The following is a 21920-nucleotide window of genomic DNA, read 5'->3' on the forward strand; positions in this document are numbered from 1 at the left end:
TACAGTAATACTTGGAGACTTCAGTACCCCCTCTCAATAATGGATAGAACAACCAGACAGAAAATAAGGAAGGAAATAGCGGACTTAACACAGTAAACCAACTAGATCTCACAGACACAGACAGAATCCTACCTAACAGCAATAGCATACACATTCTTTTCAAGTGTATGTAGGATATTTTCCAGGATACACCATATGTTAGGCTACAGATTAAATATCAGTGGATTTAAAAAATAGATATCAAAGTATCTTCTCCAACCACAATGGGATGAAGTTAAAAATCAATAACAGGTAAAACTGGAAAGGTCACAAAATTGTGGAATTTAACAATCAGTGAATCAAAGAAGAAATCACATGGAAATTAGAAAATACTTATAGATGAATGAACACAACACAGCCTACCAAAACGTATAGGGATCAGTGAAAGCAACATTAAACGAGAAATTTGTAGCTATAAATGCTTTGATTATAAAACACGGAATCACTGATTGCAGTAGCATGTGCCTATAGTTCCAGCTACTTGGGAGACTGAGGCAGGAGTATTGCTTGAGCCCAGGATTTTGAGGCCAGCTTGGGCAACATAGCAAGACCTTATCTCGGCCGGGCGAGGTGGCTCACGCCTGTAATCCTAGCACTTTGGCAGGCTGAGGCGGGTGGATCACCTGAGGTCAGGAGTTCGAGACCAGCCTGGTCAACATGGCGAAACCCCATCTCTACTAAAAATACAAACATTAGCCAGGCATGATGGTGGACACCTGTAGTCCCAGCTACTCGGGAGGCTGAGGCAGGAGAATCACTTGAACCTGGGAAGCGGAGGTTGCAGTGAGCCAAGATCGCACATTGCACTCCAGCCTGGGCAACAAAGTGAGACTCTGTCAAAAAACAAACAAACAAACACCAATCTCTTTAACAAAAGAAGAGAAACTTAAAATCAACAACCTAACCTTACAACTTAAATAACTAGAAAAAGGACAAACTAAACCTAAAGCTAAAGGAAGTAATAAAGATTAGAGCAGAGATAAATGAAATAAAGAATAGAAAAACAATAGAGAAAAGTCAAAGAAACCAAAAGGTGGTTCTTCTTTGAAAAGATAAACAAAATTGACAAAGTTTTATTTAGCCAGATGGACTAAGGAAAGAAAGATCGAATTACTAAAATCAGAAGTGAAAGTGAGGGCCGAGCACGGTGGCTGACACCTATAATCCCAGCACTTTGGGAGGCCGAGGCGGGTGGATCACCTGAGGTGAGGAGTTCGAGACTAGCCTGGCCAACGTGATGAAACCCTGTCTCTACTAAAAATACATAAATTAGCTGGATGTGGTGGTACATGCCTGTAATCCCAGCTACTCAGGAGGCTGAGGCAGGAGAATGGCTTAAACCTAGGAAGCAGAGGTTGCAGCGAGCCAAGATTGCACCACTGCACTCCAGCCTGGGTGACAAGAGCAAACCTCCGACTCAAAAAAAGAAAGTGAAAGTGAGGACATTACTTCCAATTCTGTAGAAATAAAAAGGATTGTAAGAGAATACTATGCGTGGTGGCTCATTCCAGTAATCCTAGCACTTTGGGAGGCCAAGGTGGGTGCATTGCCTGAGCTCAGGAGTTTGAGACCAGCCTGGGCAACATGGTGAAACCCCGTCTCTACTGAAAATACAAAAACTGAGCTGGACATGGTTGCATGTTCCTGTAATCCCAGCTACTCAGGAGGCTGAGTCATGAGAATCGCTTGAACTGAGGAGGCGGAGGTTACAGTGAGCCCAGATTGTGCCATTGTACTCCAGCCTAGGCAACAGAGCGAGACTCTGTCAAAAAAAAAATACTACGAACGATTGTTCATCAATAAATTGGATAACCTAGATGAAGTGTACAAATTTCTAGAAACACAAAACTTATTAAGACTAAATCACTAAGAAATAGAAAATTTGAATAGAACTATATTGTAGTTAGTGAGGAGATTGAGTCAATATTCAGAAATCTCCCAACGAAGAAAAGGCTGGGCCTGATGGCTTTGGTGGTGAATTCTACCAAACATTTAAAGAGGAACTAACACCAATTCTTCTCAAACTTTTCCAAAGAATTTAAGAGGGAACACTTCTTTTTTTTTTTTTTTTTTGAGATGAGTCTCGTTGCTGTCGCCAGGCTGGAGTGCAGTGGCGCGATCTCGGCTTACTGCAATCTCCACCTCCTGGGTTCAAGCGATTCCCCTGCCTCAGCCTCCCAAGTAGCTGGGATTATGCCCGGCTAATTTTTTGTATTTTAGTAGAGATGGGATTTCACCATGTTGGCCAGGATGGTCTCAATCTCCTGACCTCGTGATCTGCTCGCCTCAGCCTCCCAAAGTGCTGAGATAACAGGCGTGAGCCACTGCGCCCGGCCAAGGGAACACTTCTTAAGTCTTTCTGTGAGGCCAGCATTACCCTGATACCAAAGCGAGACAAAGACAGTACAAGAAAACTACAAATCAATATCCTTTTTGAACAATGATGTAAAACTCCTCAACAAAATACTTGCATACTAAATTCAGCAGCATATTAAAAGGATTATACACCATGACCAAGTGGGATTTATTCCTGGAATAGATGATTTGACATGTGAAAATCAATCAATATAAATTTCATTAACAGTGAAGGAGGAAAAAAGTTACATGATCATCTCAATTGACACAGAGAAGATATTTGACAAAATTCAACACCTTTTCATGATAAAAACACTTAACAAACTAGAAATAAAAGGAAACTACCTTAACATAATAAAAGCTTTATATGAAAAACCCCCAGTAAATATCATACTCAGTGGTGAAACACCAAAAGCATTTAAGATCAGGAACAGCGTAAAGACGCCTGCTTTTACTGCCTCTATTCAATGTAGCACTGGAAGTCCTAACAGAGCAATTAGGCAAAAAAAGGAAAGAAAAGGCATGCAAATTGTAAAGGAAGAAGTAAAGTCACCTCTGTTGGCAGATGATATGACTTTTTTATTTGTTATTAGTATTTTTCTTTGGTTCCTTCTATCATGTGCATCTTTACACTTAGTTTTGCTGTTTGTCAAATATTTCAAATATACATAAAATTACAGAGAATATCATTAACAAAATGAACACCCATCTATAAACCCAAAATGAAGATCCACTTGTGTACAACTTAGTAAGAAATTAACCTTTTGCCATATTTACTTCAGCTCTTTTTGCAGAAGTTTGTTAGCATTGACATCCACTGTGTACCATTCTTCCCATTTTCAATCCCTTGTCCTTCCTCCTCTCTCCAGAGATAGGCACTCCCTTGGTTTTTAATGTATAGTCTGTAGACATGCATATTGCTTTGCATGTTTTTAAACATTAACAAATGGCATCATAGTGTACAAATCATTCTGCAGCTTGCTTTTTCACTAAACATTGCATTCATTTTAACTACCATATAGAATTCCATTGTATGAATATACCATAATTTACCCATTCCCCACCAATGGACATTTACTTTGTTTCCATTTCTTTTTTTTTTTTGAGATGGAGCATCTCTCTTGGTGCCCTGGCTGGAGTGCAGTGGCACGATCTTGGCTCACTGCAACCTCCACCTCCCAGGTTCAAGCGATTCTCCTGCCTCAGCCTCCCGAGTAGCTGGGATTACAGGCATGCAACACCATGCCTGGTCAATTTTGTATTTTTTAGTACAGACGGGGTTTCACCATGTTGGGCAGGCTGGTCTCAAACTCCTGACCTCAAGTGATCCATCCGCCTTGGCCTCCCAAAGTGCTAGGATTACAGGCATGAGCCACCGTGCCTGGCCTCCATTTCTTGTCTTACAAATAATGCTACAATGAAGGTTTATAAATTTCTTCTTGGGTACACATTTGAGAGTTTAGAGGGTATAAGCCTAGAAGTGGGCCAAAGAGTATACATTTTCACCTTGTCAAATTCCTCTCCAAAGTGATTGTTCCAGTTTACACTTTGTTGAGTCAAGTATGAGAGTGTCCTTTGTTCCATATTCACTCAAATACTTGATATTATGAGATATTCATTTATTTTTTATTTTTATTTTTTGGCTAGGGGGTATCAGAGTCTCACTTTGTTTCTCAGTCTGGAGTGCAGTGCCGCGATCGCGGCTTACTGCAACCTCCGCCTCCCAGGTTCAAGTGATTCTCCTGCCTCAGCCTCCTGAGTAGCTGGAATTACAGGCGCTTGCCACCACACCCGGCTCATTTTTGTATTTTTAGTATAGGCAGGGTTTTTCCATGTTGGCCAGGCTGATCTTGAACTCCTGACCTCAGGTGATCCACCCGCCTCAGCCTCCCAAAGTGCTGAGATTACAGGCGTGAGCCACCGCACCCGGCCGAGACTTAAACTTTCAACAATCTGATGGGTATGAAAGAGAAACTTGTAGTTTTTAATCTGCATGTCCTGTAAGGATAATCATGTTCTCAGAAATGTTTATTGACTATTTGGGCCATCTATTTAAATTTTTTAAACTTTCATGTTCCCTTTTATTCTGTTATCACTTTCTCATAGTGATTAATAGTAGAAACTCTAGTTTTAAAAGTTAATACACATAAAGTGCCCAGAAGAGTCACAGCCATGTTGTTGGAGACAGTATTATTTTTATCCTTTTAAATACGTATATATTGGCTGGGCGTGGTGGCTCACGCCTGTAATCCCGGCACTTTGGGAGGCTGAGGCAGACAGATCACCTGAGGTCGGGAGTTCGAGACCAGCCTGACCAACATGGCAAAACACCGTATCTACTAAAAATACAAAAATTAGCCAGGCATGGTGGCAGGCGCCTCTACTCCCAACTACTTGGGAGGCTGAGGCAGAAGAACTGCTTGAACCCAGGATGGGGAGGTTGCGGTAAGCTGAGACCATGTCGTTGTATTCCAGCCTGGGCAACAGAGTGAGACCCCATCTCAATACATACATACATACATACATACATACGTATTTATTGAGACAGGGGTCTCGCTGTGTTGAAGAAGCTGGTCTCTAGCCCCAGGCCTGAAGCTGTCCTCCTGTCTTGGCCTCCCAAATTGCTGAGATTATAGGCGTAATCTCACTGCACCTGTCCACCATTTTAGATGCTAATCTTGCCAAAGTTATTTTTAAAATTTAATCTCATTTCTTTGAGTGTTTCTACTTATATTTTCTAATCTTTTATGATAAATTATTTCAGCAGTTTTAGCATTCATGACTTTAATCCTTTTGTTTCTTTTCTAGTATTAGTTTAAAATGTTCCATTTCTGTTCTCTTTGTGTATCTCAGTTCTTGCTTCAATGAAAGCAAATAAAAATCCTGGCCTTGTGGAACAGCTGAGTAGTACATCCTTTTCTAAACTGGGGGAGGGTGGTTGCTTTACCCCCAGCTGTCCCAGCAGCTGCTCAGCCAGATTCCCAGATCTAGCATCTTTCAAAACATCTCAACCTTGGTAACTCAGATAAAAGTCTTTCTGAGGCATAGGTCCTCCTGTGTCAATGGCACATCTGAATTACTAACAACGTGTTCTTTTCTTAAGTTATGTTATCTAGTCAGTTGATCAGGAGTTATATATACTGTGGACCCTGAAAACATTATCCCTGCATTATTGAGTAAATCATGTAAATACTGCGAGAAGGTAAGAAACACCACAAAAGCAATGTGGCATAACACTTTGTGCATTACATAGGCACCCAATACATATTGGTGATTGCCTAGTAAAAAATAGAGGGCTCTCAGTGCTGCTTACCTGCCTCTAATAAAAATGTAGGTGGTATTAAACCACAAGCTAGACCATCAGGAAGGAGGTACAAGGATAGATCCACAACCTGCTCTTGGCCTTTACCTCAGCAAGCTACCTGGCTTCTGTACTCCTACTTTGATTCACCTGCTGTTGCAGCAGGGTTTTAGGAGGATCCTATTTGTGTATCTAAGATTCAGCATTCATGAAGGAGCAGAAATACTTGGATTTGCCTCTTAGCTCTTGGAGCTGGAGAGTGGATGACTTCCTGCAAGGCACGATTTTTGGATTGGCTTCTCAATTATTACAGGAATCCTCAACTTTTAGAATTGCCAGCCTATTCATCTGATCTTGAAAGTGTACAAACTTACCTTCAAACAGTGTAGAATATATGCAATTCTGGACCTAGACAGAGGCAATAACCTAAAGACATTTGCAACTCATTTCTTGTCAGAACCCGTTGAGAATAGTGGTATTGATGGAAGACTGTCAAGCCCATCCAGTTCTTTAGTCTAAATAGTCTCAGTTTATCCATGACTTGAGCCATCTAAAAGTTGCATAACAAATTAGCCGGGCGTGGTGGCACATGCCTATAGTCCCGGCTACCCGAGAGGCTAAGGCAGGAGAATCACTTGAACCCAGAAGGCGAAGGCTGCAGTGAGCCGAGATCGCACCACTGCACTCCAGCCTGGGTGATTGAGTGAGACTCCGTCTCAAAAAAAAAAAAAAAAGTTGAATAACATTAATACAGCAATATTATTCAAAGTGGTTGGATTACTGGTGATTTTTATTTTCTTTGTAAACTCTTCTATTTTCCAAATTTTATACCATGGGACTGTGTTCTAAACTGTCCAGTATGAAGAAAACAAAGAACTCTGTTACTATAAAGAAAATGGTTTTCAGGTCTCTATTCAGTGGCTCTGGTGTAATAGAGCTGTATCAAGTCTTTCTTTGCAAAACTCTTTATTTCCTTTTATTTTTATTAGTTGTTCATGCTCTATGCAGTCTGTATAACCTTGGGTTTTAAATTCTTCAAGCAAATTGCAGTTCTCTGTTAGAACTTTAGTTATATTGTACTTATATTCAGTAAAGAAAATACTTAACATAAGCCAACAATTGTCAGCTTGTCCTAATTTAGTTAGAATTGTTAATATTGCCTGTGTATTTACCCAGTTCAAAGCTGGTTCCGTTGCCAGTATTTTATTTTCTATTTTATAACCAGTTCTCAATAGGCTCCAATAAGGAATAAATAATTTTTCTACCACTTACAGCAACTTTCTTTGCCAGATCCACAATATCTTCTATCAACTCAAGATGTTGTGATTTCTTCAAACTTATCTCAGAACCACAAGAATTGCTAAATTTCTCTCACTTAGATGTAATCTTTTTATTGCGTACCCACCCCATCCCAGTTAAGCTGAGTCACACGAACATAATTGTCGGTCATAAATTGAGCAACGACACAGTCACCCATATTAGGGCAATTTTCTAACAAGACATAATCCACTACAGTGAAACTTCCTTTGGCAAAATCATCCATGGTGCACGAGCGGGGCTTGCAGCCCATGAGCCTCAGATGCAGGCTACCACTGCTGCCACCTCCAGTTCTTCATGTCAGCCAGATGGCAGGAGGGAGCAAGTGGGCCTATTGTAGTTTTAAGAGATAAGGTCTCACTGTGTTGCCCAAGCTGGCCTTGAAATCCTGGACTCAAGCAATCTTCCTGCCTTAGCCTCTTGCATAGCTGGGACTGCAAGCATGAGCCACAGTGCTTGGCTGAATGATAATTCATAGTAGCTAAAATGTAGCAACCTAAATGTCCATCAGCAGTGAATACTTAAGCATAATGTGCTATTTCCATTCACTGGATTATTATTTAGCCTTAAAAAGGAAGGAAATTCTGATATATACTACACATTACATGAATCCTAAGGACTTATGCTAAGTGAAATAACCCAGCCACAAAAATATAAATACTGTGTAATTCCACTGACATGAAGTATATAGAGTAACCAAAATCATGGAGACAAAATAGAATAGTGGTTACTGGGAAGAAGGGCAATGGGGACTTAAAACGGCCATAGTTTCAGTTTTATAAGATGAACAGAGTTATGGAGATGGATGGTGGTAATGGTTGCACAACATTGTGAATATATTTAATAACACTGAACTGTGCTCCTAAAAATGGTTAAGATAGAACATTTTATGTTTTTTGTATTTTACTACCATTTTTTACAAGTTGAAAAAAAAGAAAATAGACTCCTGGATATAGTATTCAAATTTCTGAGCTATGCAAATATGTAAGATCTTATTCAGTCATCAGTCTTCGGTTTTCTTCCCACTTCCTTACCACTTTTCCTTTCCTTGGTAATCTTCTTACTGCTAATAATGATCTTTGGAAGCCCTTTGTAACCTTGTATTTTCTAAATAAACCCAAGGGTGAACACAAATAACTTTGCTGTGATTTAAAATAAAATAGCAATTATATCTAACCTAACAGACCTTATCAGAAATTAACTTTTTTTTTTTTTTGAGACAGGATATTGCTTTGTCACCCAGGCTGGAGTGCAGTGGGGCAATCATGACTCCCTGCAGCCTTGACTTCCTGGGCTCAAGCGATCCTCCCACCTCAGCTTCCTGAGTAGCTGGGACCACAGGTGGGCACCACCATGCCCAGATAATTTTTGTATTTTTTTTGTAGAGATGGGATTTTGCCATGTTGCCCAGGCTGGTCTTGGAACTCCTGAGCTCAAGCAGTCAGCCCGCCTCGGCCGCACCAAAGTGTTGGGATTACAGGCGTGAGCCACTCTGCCCAGCCAGTGACTAACTTTCTATCCAGGTTTTTTAAAGTCTGGGTGTTTTTTTGTTTCTTGGATAGCTAATCATTGGCAAAATGCAGTGAAAAAGCTGATCCAGCTCTTCTTTTCAGCCTGTGGTGGAATGTTACTTCTTCAGTGTCAGTTTATGTCTCAGAAAGAAGTAAGCCATTCTGTCTTGTAAACTTTCTGTGATGTATTTGGTTGAGAATATGGACTCTGTAGCGAAACTGTCCTGAGCTACACTAATTACTAGCTGTGTAATCTTGGACAAGTTACTTAAATGTGAAGTGCTTAGAACAGTGTCTGGCATATACAGTTGACCCTTGAACAATGCAACGGCTAGAGGCACCAACCCCCAGCAAGTCAGAAATCTACAAATAAATTGGAATTCCTCAGAAACTTAACTACCAATAACCTACTGTTTACTGGATGCCTTATGGATAATGTAAACAGTTGATTAACATATTTTATGTTATACATATTATATACTGTATTCTTACAATAAAGTAAGATAAAAAATTCCTTAAATCATAAAAGAACATTTGTTTACTATTAAGATCGAAAATATATTTACTGTCTTTTCATCTTCATGATGAGTAGGCTAAGGAGGAAGAGGTGGGATTGCTTTTGCTGTCTCAGGAGTGGCAGGGATGGAAGAAAATTCATGTATAAGTGAACCCATGTAGTTCAAACCAGTGTTGTTCAAGGATCAACTGTGCTGAGTTCTCAGTAAATGTTAGCTATTACTTTGACCATGACAATTTTATCTAAGTGCTCTGGTCCATACCCAGAGTATGAGCGCACCTCATTTTATTGCACTTTGCAGATAGTGTATTTTTTTTTTTTTTTTTTAACAAATTGAAGGTTTCTGGCAAACCTTCATTGAGCAAGTCTGTAGCCGCCATTTTTCCAATAGCATATGCTCACTTCATGCCTGTCACATTTTAAAACCTTTTCATTATGCCGGGCGCAGTGGCTCATGCCTGTAATCCCAGCACTTTGGGAGGCCGAGGCGGGCGGATCACGAGGTCAGGAGATCGAGACCACGGTGAAATCCCATCTCTACTAAAAACACAAAAAATTAGCTGGGCACAGTGGCGGGCGCCTGTAGTCCCAGCTATTTGGGAGGCTGAGTCAGGAGAATGGCGTGAACCCAGAAGGCGGAGGTTGCAGTGAGCTGAGATCCCGCCACTGCACTCCAGCCTGGGTGACAGAGTGAGACTCCGTCTCAAAAAAAAAAAAAAAACCTTTTCATTATTATTTGTCAGTGGTGATCAGTGGTTTTTTTTGTTTTGTTTTGTTTTCGACAGAGTCTCACTCTGTTGCCCAGGCTGGAATGCAGTGGCACAATCTTGGCTTACTGCAACCTCCACCTCCTGGATTCAAGCAATTCTCATGCCTCTGCCTCCCGAGTAGCTGAGATTACTGGCATGCACCACCATGCCTGGCTAATTTTTGTATTTTTAGTAGAGATGGAGTTTCACCATGTTGGCCAGGGTGATCTTAAACTCCTGACCTCAAGTGATTCACCCGCCTTGGCCTCCCCAAAGTGCTGAGATTACAGGCATGAGCCACTGCACCCAGCAGATCAGTGATCTTTGACATTACTATTATACTTGTTTTGAGGTGCCATGAACTGTATCCATATAGGAGAGCAGACTTGAAATGTTGTATGTGTTCTGACTGCTTTGCCACATTGCTATTCCCCTGTTCTCTTTCTCTCCTCAGGCCTCCCTATTTCCTGAGACACAACAATATTGAAATTAGGCCAACTAATAACACATGGCCTCTTAAGTGTTCAAGTGAAAGGAAGAGTCCCACCTCTCTCACTTTAAATCAAAAGTTAGAAATGATTAAGTTTAGTGATTAAGGCATGTCAAAAGCCAAGATAGGCCTTTTACATCAAATAGTTAACCAAGATGTGAATGCAAAGGAAAGGTTCTTGAAGAAAATTAAAAGTGCTACTCCAGTGAACATGGGAATAAGAAAGAAAAACAGCCTTATCACTGATAACGGAGAAAGTCTGAGTGGTTTGGATAGAAAATCAAACCAGCTATAACATTCCCTTAACAAACCCTAAGCCACAGTAAAGCCCTGATTCTCTTTAATTCTGTAAAGGCTGAGAGAGGTGAGGGAGCTGCAGAAGAAAAGTTTAAAGCTAGGAGAGGTTGGTTTATGAAGTTTAAGAAACCATCTTTGTAACAATGAAGTGCAAGGTAAAGCAGCAGCACATGCTGATATAGAAGCTGCAGCAGGTTATCCAGGAGAACCAGCCAGGATCATTGATGAAGGAGGCTGCACTAAACAACAGATTTTCCATGTAAATGAAACAGCCTTCTATTGGAAGAAGATAGCATCTAGGATTTTCATAGCTAGATAAAAGGCAGTTGCTTCAAGGGACAAGTTGACTCTCTTGTTAGGGGCTAATGCAGCTGGTGATTTTAATTGGAAACCAAATTTACCATTCCAAAAAAGCTTATTTACCATTCCAAAATCCTAGGGCCAGCTAGATAAAAGGCAGTTGCTTCAAGGGACAAGTTGACTCTCTTGTTAGGGGCTAATGCAGCTGGTGATTTTAATTGGAAACCAAATTTACCATTCCAAAAAAGCTTATTTACCATTCCAAAATCCTAGGGCCCTTAAGAATTGTGCTAAATCGGCCGGGCGCAGTGGCTCACGCCTGTAATCCCAGCACTTTGGGAGGCCGAGGCGGGCGGATCATGAGGTCAGGAGATCGAGACCATCCTGGCTAACACGGTGAAACCCCGTCTCTACTAAAAATACCAAAAATTAGCCGGGCGTGGTAGCGGGCGCCTGTAGTCCCAGCTACTCGGGAGGCTGAGGCAGGAGAATGGCGTGAACCCGGGAGGCGGAGCTTGCAGTGAGCCGAGATCGCGCCACTGCACTCCAGCCTGGGCGACAGAGCGAGACTCCGTCTCAAAAAAAAAAAAAAAAAAGAATTATGCTAAATCTACTCTATTAATGGAACAACAAAGCCTAGATGATAGCACACCTGTTTTACAGCATGGTTTACTGAATTTATTAAGCCCACTGTGGAGATCTGCTCAGGAAAAAAGGTTCCTTTCAAAATGTTACTGATCACTGGCAGTGTACCTCTTCACCCAAGACCTCTGATGGGAATGTACAAAGAGATTAATATTGTTTGTTGTGGTTTTTTTTTTCTTTTTAGACGGAGTCTCTCTCTGTTGCCCAGGCTGGAGTGCAGTGGCACGATCTCAGCTCACTGCAAGCTCCACCTCCTGGGTTCACGCCATTCTCCTGTCTCAGCCTCCCGAGTAGCTGGGACTACAGGCGTCCGCCCCCACGTCCGGCTAATTTTTTTCGTATTTTTAGTAGAGATGGGGTTTCACCATGTTAGCCAGGATGATCGCGATCTCCTCACCTCATGATCCGCCCGCCTCAGCCTCCCAAAGTGCTGGGATTACAGGCGTGAGCGACCATGCCCAGCCTGTTTGGTTTTTTAAGACAAAGTCTCATTCTGTTGCCCAAGTTGGAGTGCAATGGTACAGTCATGGCTCACTGCAGGCTCAGTGTCCCTGGGCTCAGGTGATCCTTCCACCTCAGCCTTTAGCTGGGACTACAAGCACATGCCAACACACCCAGTTAATTTTTGTGTTTTGGTAGAGACACAGTTTGACCCTGTTCCCCAAGCTGGTTTAGAACTCCTGGGCTCAAGGGATTTGCCTGCCTCAGCTTCCCAAAGTGCTGGGATTACAGGCATGAGCTACCATGCCTTGCCTGAGATTAATATCGTTTTCATGCCAGATAGCAGTATTCATTCTGTGGCCCATGGATCAAGGAGTAATCTCAACTTTAGTCTTATTATTTAAGAAATATATTTCATGGCCTGGCGCGGTGGCTCACACCTGTAATCCCAGCACTTTGGGAGGTCGAGGCAGGTGGATCACGAGGTCAGGAGATTGAGACCATCCTGGCTAACACGGTGAAACCCAGTCTCTACTGAAAATACAAAAAAAATTAGCCGGGCGTGGTGGCGGGTGCTTGTAGTCCCAGCTACTGGGGAGGCTGAGGCAGGAGAATGGCGTGAACCCGGGAGGCGGAGCTTGCAGTGAGCCGAGATTGCACCACTGCACTACAGCCTGGGCGACTGAGCAAGACTCTGTCTCAAAAAAAAAAAAAATATATATATATATATATGTGTGTGTGTGTGTGTGTGTGTATATATATATATATATTTCATAAGGCTATAGCTGACATAGTGATTCTGCTGGTAAATCTGGACCAAATAAATTGAAAAACATCTGGAAAGGATTCACCACTGTAGATGCCATTAAGAACATTTATGGCCAGGCATAGTGGCTCATGTCTGTAATCCCAACGTTTTGATAGGCCCAGGTGGTGGATCTCTTGAGGCCAGGAGTTTGAGACCAGCCTGGGAAACATAGTGAGACCATCTCTACAAAAAATTAGCCATGGCCCGGTGCGGTGGCTCACGCCTGTAATCCTAGCAGTTTGGGAGGCCAAGGTGGGCAGATCACAAGTCAGGGGTTCAAGACCAGCCTGACCAGTATGGTGAAACCTGGTCTCTACTAAACATACAAAAATTAGCCGAGTGTGGTGGCATGGGCCTGTAGTCCCAGCTACTTGGGAGGCTGAAGCAGGAGAATCACTTGAACCTGGGAGACGGAGGTTGCAGTGAGCCAAGATCACACCACCCCACCACACTCCAGCCTAGGCAACAGAGCTAGACTCCATCTCAAAAAAAAAAAAAAAAAATTAGCCATGCTTGGTGGTGTACACCTGTAGTCCCAACTATTTGGGTGGCTGAGGTGGGAGGATCACTTGAGCCCAGGAATTCGAAGTTGCAATGAGCTCTGATCTTGCCACTCTGTTCCACCCTGGGCATGAGAGTGAGACCCTGTCTCTAAAAAAAATAATTAAAATGAAAAAGAGCATTTGTGGTACATGGGAGGAGGTCAAAATATCAACATTAACAGGAGTTTGGAAAAAGTTGATTCCCACCCTTATTGATGACATTGAGGGGTTCAAGACTTCAGTGGAGGAAGTAACTGCAAATGTGGTGAAAATAGTGAGAGAGCTAGAATTAGAAATGGAGTCGAAGATGCGACTGAATTGCTGCAATCTATAATGAAACTTGAGCAGATGGAAGAGTTGCTTCTTATGGATGAGCAAATAAAGAAGTTTGTTTTTTTAAGATGGAATCTACTCCTGGTGAAGATGCTGTAAACATTGTTAAAATAACAAGGTATTTAGGATATTACATAAAGTGAGTTTATAAAGCAGCAGTAGGGTTTGAGAGGATTGACTCCAATTTTGAAAGACGTTCTACCATGGGTAAAATGATGTCAAACAGCATTGTATGCTACAGAGAAGTCTCTTTGTGAAAGGAAGTATCAATCCATGTTGCAAACTTTATTGTTGTCTTATTTTAAGAAATGTCAGCTGGGCATGGTGGCTCACGTCTGTAATCCTAGCACTTTGGGAGGCTGAGGCGGGTGGATCACAAGGTCAGGAGATTGAGACCATCCTGGCTAACGTGGTGAAACCCCGTCTCTACTAAAAATACAAAAAAAAAAACTAGCCAGGCGTGGTGGCAGGCGCCTGTAGTCCCAGCTACTCAGGAGGCTGAGGCAGGAGAATGGCGTGAACCCAGGAGGCGGAGCTTGCAGTGAGCCGAGATCGCGCCACTACGCTCCAGCCTGGGCGACAGAGCGAGACTTCGTCTCAAAAAAAAAAAAAAGAAAAGAAAGAAAAGAAATTGTCGACCTGAGAAACAGCGAGATCTTGTATCGGCAAAAATTAAAGGATTAGCCAGGCATTGTGGCACGTGCCTGTAGCCCCAGCTACTCCGGAGGCTAAGGTGGAAGGATTACCAGAGTCCAGGAGTTTGTGGCTGTGGTGAGCTGTGATTGCGCCAGTGCACTCCAGCCTGGGCAACAGAGCAAGACCCTGTCTCTCCGCCGCCAAAAAAAAAAAAGAAAAACGGTTTACACTTCAGTGAAAGAAAAAGAAGTTGCTATATCCACCCCAACCTTCAGCAACCACCACCACTCTGATCAGTCAGCAGCCCTCAACAATGAGGCAAGTTCCTCCACAAGCCAAGATTATGACTCACTGAAGGCTCAGATGATTGTTAGCATTTTTAGCAATAAAGTATTTTTAAATAAAAGTATGTACCTTGTTTTTTAGATACAGTGCTGTTGTACACTTAATAGCCTACAGTATAATGTAAATATATGCACTGTGAAACCAAAAAGTTTTGTATGACTTGCTTACTGGAATATTTGCTTCATTGCAATGATCTGGAACTGAACCCACAATATCTCCAAGATATGGTTATACTAAGTAGTCTGAAAATACAAAATAGTCTAGTAATAGTCTATAATACATAAATAATATATATTAATATAATTATATTTATTATCTATTAATTATTAATATATTATAAATATATTTTTATATAATATAAAATATATAATAAATAAGTAGTCTAGTAATAAAAGAATACCAGCCTGGGCAACATGGTGAAACCTTGTCTTTACCGAAAATACAAAAAATTAACTGGGTATGGTGGCATGCACTGTAGTCCCAGCTACTCAGGAGGCTGAGGTGGGAGGATCACTTGAGCCTGGGAGGCAGAGGTTGCATTGAGTCTAGATTGTGCCACTGCACTCCAGCCTGGGTGACAGAGTGAGGCCCCATCTCAAAAGGAAAAAAGAATAAAATGCTTTCCTCTACATTCTTTTTTTTTTTTTTTTTTTTTAAGACAGAGTCTTGCTCTGTCACCCAGATCCGGAGTGCAGTGGTGCGATCTTGGCTCACTGCAACCTCTGCCTCTTGAATTCAAGCAAATCTCTTGCCTCAGCCTCCTAAGTAGCTGGGACTATGGCCGCGTACCACCACGCCCAGCTAATTTTTGTATTTTTAGTAGAGATGGGGTTTCACCATGTTGGCCAGGCTGGTCTCAAACTCCTGACCTCAAGTGATCTGCCCGCCTCGGCCTCCCAAAGTGCTGAGATTACAGGCGTGAGTCACCACACCTGGCCTCCCCTACATTCTTGAAGGAAAGCATTTACTTATTATTTCTTAAATTATGGTTAAATACAGGTAATATAAAGTTTACCATCATAACCATTACATTTTTTTCTTTTTGCATAGAACATTTCATTGTCATGTACCCATTTTAAAGCATACCAGTGTCATCAAGTTTTTTCACAGTGTGCAACCATCACCACTATCTAGTTCTAGAATTTCATCACCCCAAACAAACTCCATACCTTTGAGCAGTCATTCTCCGTTTTCTCCTCCTCTTAACTCCTGGCAACAACAAATCTACTCTGTCTTGGTGAATTTGTCTAATCTGTATATTTCATATAAATGGAACTATATAATATGTAGCCTTTTGTGTAGGCTTCTTTGATACAGTGTGTTTTCTTTTTTCTTTTTTTTTTTTTTTGAGACAGAGTCTCACTGTGTTGCCCAGGCTGGAGTGCAGTGGTGTGATCTCTGCTTACTGCAAGCTCCGCCTCCTGGGTTCATGCCATTCTCCTGCCTCAGTCTCCCGAGTACCTGGGACTACAGGTGCCTGCCACCACACCTGGCTAATTTTTTGTATTTTTAGTAGAGATGGGGTTTCACCGTGATAGCCAGGATGGTCTTGATCTCCTGACCTCGTGATCCACCCGCCTCGACCTCCCAAAGTGCTGGGATTACAGGCGTGAGCCACCACACTCAGCTGATACAGTGTGTTTTCTTGGTATATCCATGTTGTAGCATGTATTATACTTCATTCCTTTTTATGGTCGACTATTTCCTTGTATGGATCAACCACATTTTGTTTATTCATATCATGGTAAACATTTGTGTTATTTCCATCTTTTAGCTGTTTTAAATAGTGCTGCAGTGAATATTTATGTACAAGCTTTTGTTTGAACACCTTGTTCAATTCTTTTAGATATATGCCTAGAAGTGGAATTGCTGAGTCACATGGTCGTTCTGTGTTTAGTTTATTGAGGAACTGCAAACCCAATTTCCGTAGCGGCTGCACCATCTTATATTCCCACCAGTAGATGTATGAGGGTTCCAATTTCTCTGCATTTTTGCTAGCACTCATTATTTTCCATTTTTTAAATTATAGCGATCCTAGTGGGTGTGAAGTGGTATTTCTTGGCAGTTTTGATTTGACAGTCACTTTTTCTTTTAAAATATGAAGTGTAGGTTCTGTCCATTGCCTTATATTATTAGTTATGTTTTACTAGTAATATATATATTCTGCCTTGTCTATTTCACAGTGGCCATATTCTTCTCTTGGGTATTATCTTCTATCTTTAACTAAACTATAAATTCCTTAGAGACAGGGTATCAGGTTCTAATGCTACCTGATATATCCAGCCAGGGCAGGTGTTTGTTCGTCTTACAAGGAAGACAATAGATATAAATTTTTTTTTTCTACAGCCTCGACCTCCTGGGCTCAGGTGATTCTCACACCTCACCCTCCCGAGTAGCTGGGATTACAGGCACGCACCACCATGCCCAGCTAATTTTTTGTATTTGTATTTGTATTTTTTTGTTTTGTGTGTGTGTATGTTTAATTTTTTTTTGTATTTTTAGTAGAGATGGTGTTTTGCTATGTTGCCCAGGCTGGTCTCAAACTCCTGGACAGAAGCTGTCTGCCCGCCTTGACCTCCCAGAGTGATGGGATTATAGATGTGCACCACCGTGCCCGGCCAGGCATACAATATTGTCAGCTTTTTATTTTCTCTCCCTTCCTTGACCACCATTTTCTGAATCTTTTAGCTTATGACTTTACCTCTGCATGGAATTGTCCCTGTTGAATCATCTCTTGTTAGAATTCTACTTATTCTTCTCCCTCTTTTCCTAAAGCCTTTTCTGATCAGTCTAATAAAAATATGATACTTCCCTTTTGTTTTTACTGCCGCTTGAGCACCTAGTTTGTATTAAACATTTTACTTTATCGACTTTAAATCTTCACAGTGGCCCACAAGGTGATACTCATTCTCCACAAGATATTAATGTTCAGAGAAATTATATAACTTGTCTAAGTAGTATAGGAGCTGAGATTTAAACTTAGGTCTCAGGCAGGTGCAGTGGCTCACATGTGTAATCCCAGCATTTTGGAAGGCCAAGGCGGGCAGATCAGCTGAGGTCAGGAGTTTGAGACCAGCCTGGCCAACATGGCAAAACGCTGACTTTACCAAAAATACAAAAATTAGGCAGGCGTGGTGGCACACGGCCATATTCCCAGCTACTTGGGAGGCTGAGGCACAAGAATCTCTTGAACCTGGGAGGTGGAGGTTGCAGTGAGCCAAGATTTCACACCACTGCACTCCAGCCTGGGTGACACAGCAAGACTGTCTCAAAATAAAATTAAAGAAATAAATAGGCCGGGCATGGTGGCTCACGCCTGTAATCCTAGCACTTTAGGAGGCCAAGACAGGCGGATTGCCTGAGCTCAGGAGTTTGAGGCCATCCTGGGCAACATGGTGAAACCCCGTCTCTACTAAAATACAAAAAATTAGGTGGGGTAGTGGCGTGTGCCTGTAGTCCCAGCTACTGTGGAGGTTGAGGCAGGAGAACTGCTTGAACCCAGGAGGTGGGAGGTTGCAGTGAGCCGAGAGCGCGCCACTGCACTCCAGACTGAGCGACAGAGCGAGACTCCGTCTCTAAAAAATAAACAAACAAACTTAGGTCTCTTTGACTCCAAAGCTATTGTTTTCTCTCCACTACTATTTTATGCTGACTCTTGTGGCCTTATGCATTTTGTTGTAGTTGTTATAGTTAACAAGAATCTGATATAGATTTTCGTGTCCATCCTGGTGTCTTTATCATTCTATAAATATTTGTGGAATAAATGAAAAGGGGACTTTGTTCTTCATGAACTAGGATAATTATCTTCATGGGCTAGGATATTAGCAACAGGTTTGCTAAATAGCCCTGTTTAACAAAAGAATATAAATTCAAAATCAGTCTGTTACCCACTAAATTATGAATACTTCATTCAAATTATGAGATAGATTAGGTCAACCTGCATCAAATCAGTATAGATCAGTAGGTAAGAGCTTGACTCTAGAGTGAGCCTGCCCCGGTTCTTTTCCTGCTTTGTTCTGTAAGTTACCTAACATCTGCTTTCTCATGTATGAAGTGGAGATTAGTATTTAGCATTTAGAATTGTTAGGATTAAATGAGACATTAGATAAAAGAGTCAACAACTGACTGTATAGTAAACATGCCTTAGGGAATAATTATTATTAACATTATCCATTGTCTTTCCCATTCTTTGTGATTTGATTATGATTATGTTGAGTGAGAACTTTTTCCTTGTGTGTTATTGAAAATAAGAAAGGACAGTATTTTTTCTAATACTTTTTTAAAAATATTCTTACTATATTTAAGGATATTAGTGGCTCGATAGAGATGATCAGTGCATCTTTTATGGCAGGGAGTCGTCGCATGGTGGATGTCATGGACGTGAACACACAGAAAGGCATTGAAATGACCATGGCTCAGTGGACACGCTACTATGAGACCCCAGAGGAGGAGCGAGAGAAACTCTATAATGTCATCAGCCTCGAGTTTAGCCACACCAGGCTGGAGAATATGGTGCAGAGGCCCTCCACGGTTAGTGTAATCATTTTCTTCATATTGTCATTGTCACCAAAAGGGTTGTTTTCGGCTGGACGTTGGTAACTGATGCTTCTTATCCCAGCACTTTGGGAGGCCAAGGCAGGCAGATCGCTTGAGCTGAGGAGTTTGAGACCAGCCAGGGCAACATGGTGAAACCACATCCCTACAAAAAGTACAAAAAAAAAAAATTAGCTGGGTGTGATGGCACATGTCTGTAGTTCCAGCTACTCAAGAGGCTGAGGTGGGAGGATCACCTGAGCCCAGGAGGTTGAGGCTGCAGTGACCGGTGATTGCACCACTGCATTCCAGCCTGGGTGACAGAACAAGACCCTGTCTCAAAAATTTAAAATAAAATGCGTTGTTTTTATACTGGGAAATTTTATAACTTTTTGCACATATCAAGATTAAGCTGAAGGTAAACAAGACTATTTGACAAGAATAATTTGTATTTTTATAAAGATATATTGATATTGTATTTTGATAAGAATAACTGCATTTTCTGAAATCATAATAAATTTTAAAATTTAAAAATTTTTAAATTTATTATTATTAAAAAAATTTTTTTTTTTTAAAGACAGGGTCTCACAATTTTGTCCAGGCTGACCTTGAACTCCTGGGCTCAAGCAGTTCTCCCACCTTGGCCTCCCAAAGTGCTGGGATTACAGGCGTGAGCCACCGTGCCTGGGCGTGAAATCACTTAATTTTATATAGGGCAGGATTATTCTGATTTGTATCACAGTAACTTAATGTAGGAACATTGACCTTTGGATGTAACGGAGAGGAATATTAAAATTCAACCTTGGGGCCAGGCGCAGTGGCTCATGCTTGGAATCCCAGCACTTTGGGATCCGAGGTAGGCGGATCACCTGAGGTCAGGAGTTTGAGACCAGCTTGGCCAACATGGCAAAACTCCCATCTCTACTAAAAATACAAAAATTAGCCAAGCGTGGTTGCATGCGCCTGTAATTCCAGCTACTCGGGAGGCTGAGGCATGAGAATCGCTTGAACCTGGGAGGCAGAGGTTGCAGTGAGCTGAGATCATGCCACTGCACTCCAGCCTGTGTGACAGAGTGAGACCCTGTCTCAAAAAAAAAAAAAAAAAATTCACTCTTGACCAGGCATGGTGGCTCACATGTGTAATCCCAACACTTTGAGAGGCTAAGACAGGAGAATTGCTTGAAGCCAGTAGTTCAAGATCAGCCTGGGGAATGTCACGAGACCCCCAAAAATAAAAATAAACATTTTTATTATTTATTTATTTATTTTTTGAGGCCGAGTCTCACATTGTTGCCTGGGATATAGAGTGCGGTGGCACGATCTCGGTTCACTGCAACCTCCGCCTCCCCGGTTCAAGCAATTCTCCTACCTCAGCCTCCTGAGTAGCTGAGACTACAGGCCACCATGCACTGCTAATTTTTGTATTTTTTTTGTTAGAGACGGGGTTTCATCATGTTGGCCAGGCTGGTCTTGAACTCCTGACCTCAAGTGATCGACCTGCCTCGGTCTCCCAAAGTGCTGGGATTACAGGCATGAGCCACCACACCGGGCCGAAAGGAACTATTTTTGTATTAGTAATCATGTTTATTTGATCATATGGAAGTATAGGAAGACAGGTGGTTAGAATTTAGCCTTCTTATTAGCCTAATGTGATTTGCTAAATAGGAATTTAGTGAGAGGGATGGGATGTAAGAATTCCAGTAACATTATTTATTTATAATTTTATTTTCTTAATATTTCTAGAATTTCATTTTATTATTATCATTATTATTAATATTTTTGAGACAGGTTCTCGCTCTGTTGCCCAGGCTTTAGTGCAGTGGCACGATCTTGGCTCACTGCAGCCTCCGCCTCCCAGGTTCAAGCAATTCTCCCACCTCAGCCTCTCAAATAGCTGGGATTACAGGGACACACCACCACACCCGGCTAATTTTTGTATTTTTAGTAGAGATGGGGTTTCACCATGTTGGCCAGGCTTGTCTCGAACCCCTGACCTCAGGTGATTCACCTGTCTCAGCCTCCCAAAGTGCTGGAATTACAGGTGTGAGCCACTGTACCCGGCCAATTTCCAGAATTTTAATTTAAAAATAACAGGATTGGCCACGCACGTTGGCTCATGCCTGTAATTCCAGCACTTTGGGAGGCTGAGGTGGGAGTATCCCTTGAGCCTAGGAGTTCAAGACCAGCCTGGTTAACATAGCAAGACCTCATCTCTACAAAATTTGAAAACTTAGCCAGGCATGGTGGCATGCACCTGTAGTCCTGGTTACTCAAGAGACCGAGGTGGGAGGATTGCTTGAGCCTGGGAGGTTGAGGCTGCAGTGAGCTGTGATCACTGTAGCCTAGCCAACATCGCAAGAATCTGTCTCAAAAAAATAATAAAATGATAAAAAATGTAAATAGAAGCCGAGCATGGTGGCTCATGCCTGTAATCCTAGCACTTGGGGAGGCCGAAGGCAGACAGATTGCTTGAGCTCAGGAGTTTGATACCAGCCTGGGCAACATGGTGAAACCCTGTCTCTATAGAAAAATTAGCCAGGCATGATGGCGTCCCCCATGTAGTCCCAGCTACTCAGGGGATTGAGGCAGGAGGATTGCTTGAGCCTAGTAATTTGAGACCAGTCTGGGCAACATAATAAGACCTTGTCTCTACTTTTGAAAAAACAAAACAAAACAAAAAAAAACTAAGCAGCAACAAGAAAAATAACATGATTGTAGCTATAAATGTAAAACTTGACCTGGTCAATACTTTACCATTATT

At 41.8% G+C, this 21920-nt stretch overlaps 1 protein-coding gene across 1 annotated transcript in view; it reads left to right on the forward strand.

Annotated features, from left to right (window-relative positions):
- KDM2A (lysine demethylase 2A) overlaps positions 1-21920 on the forward strand; it is a 145738-nt gene that overhangs the window by 75110 nt on the left and 48708 nt on the right. The window contains exon 6 of the mRNA XM_003828711.6: positions 18978-19156. Within this exon, the coding sequence (XP_003828759.1) occupies positions 18978-19156 (179 nt within the window). The remainder of the gene's footprint in view (positions 1-18977; positions 19157-21920) is intronic.

The sequence above is a fragment of the Pan paniscus genome, chromosome 9 (assembly GCF_029289425.2).
Source record: "Pan paniscus chromosome 9, NHGRI_mPanPan1-v2.0_pri, whole genome shotgun sequence".
In the NCBI taxonomy this organism is placed as follows: domain Eukaryota; kingdom Metazoa; phylum Chordata; class Mammalia; order Primates; family Hominidae; genus Pan; species Pan paniscus.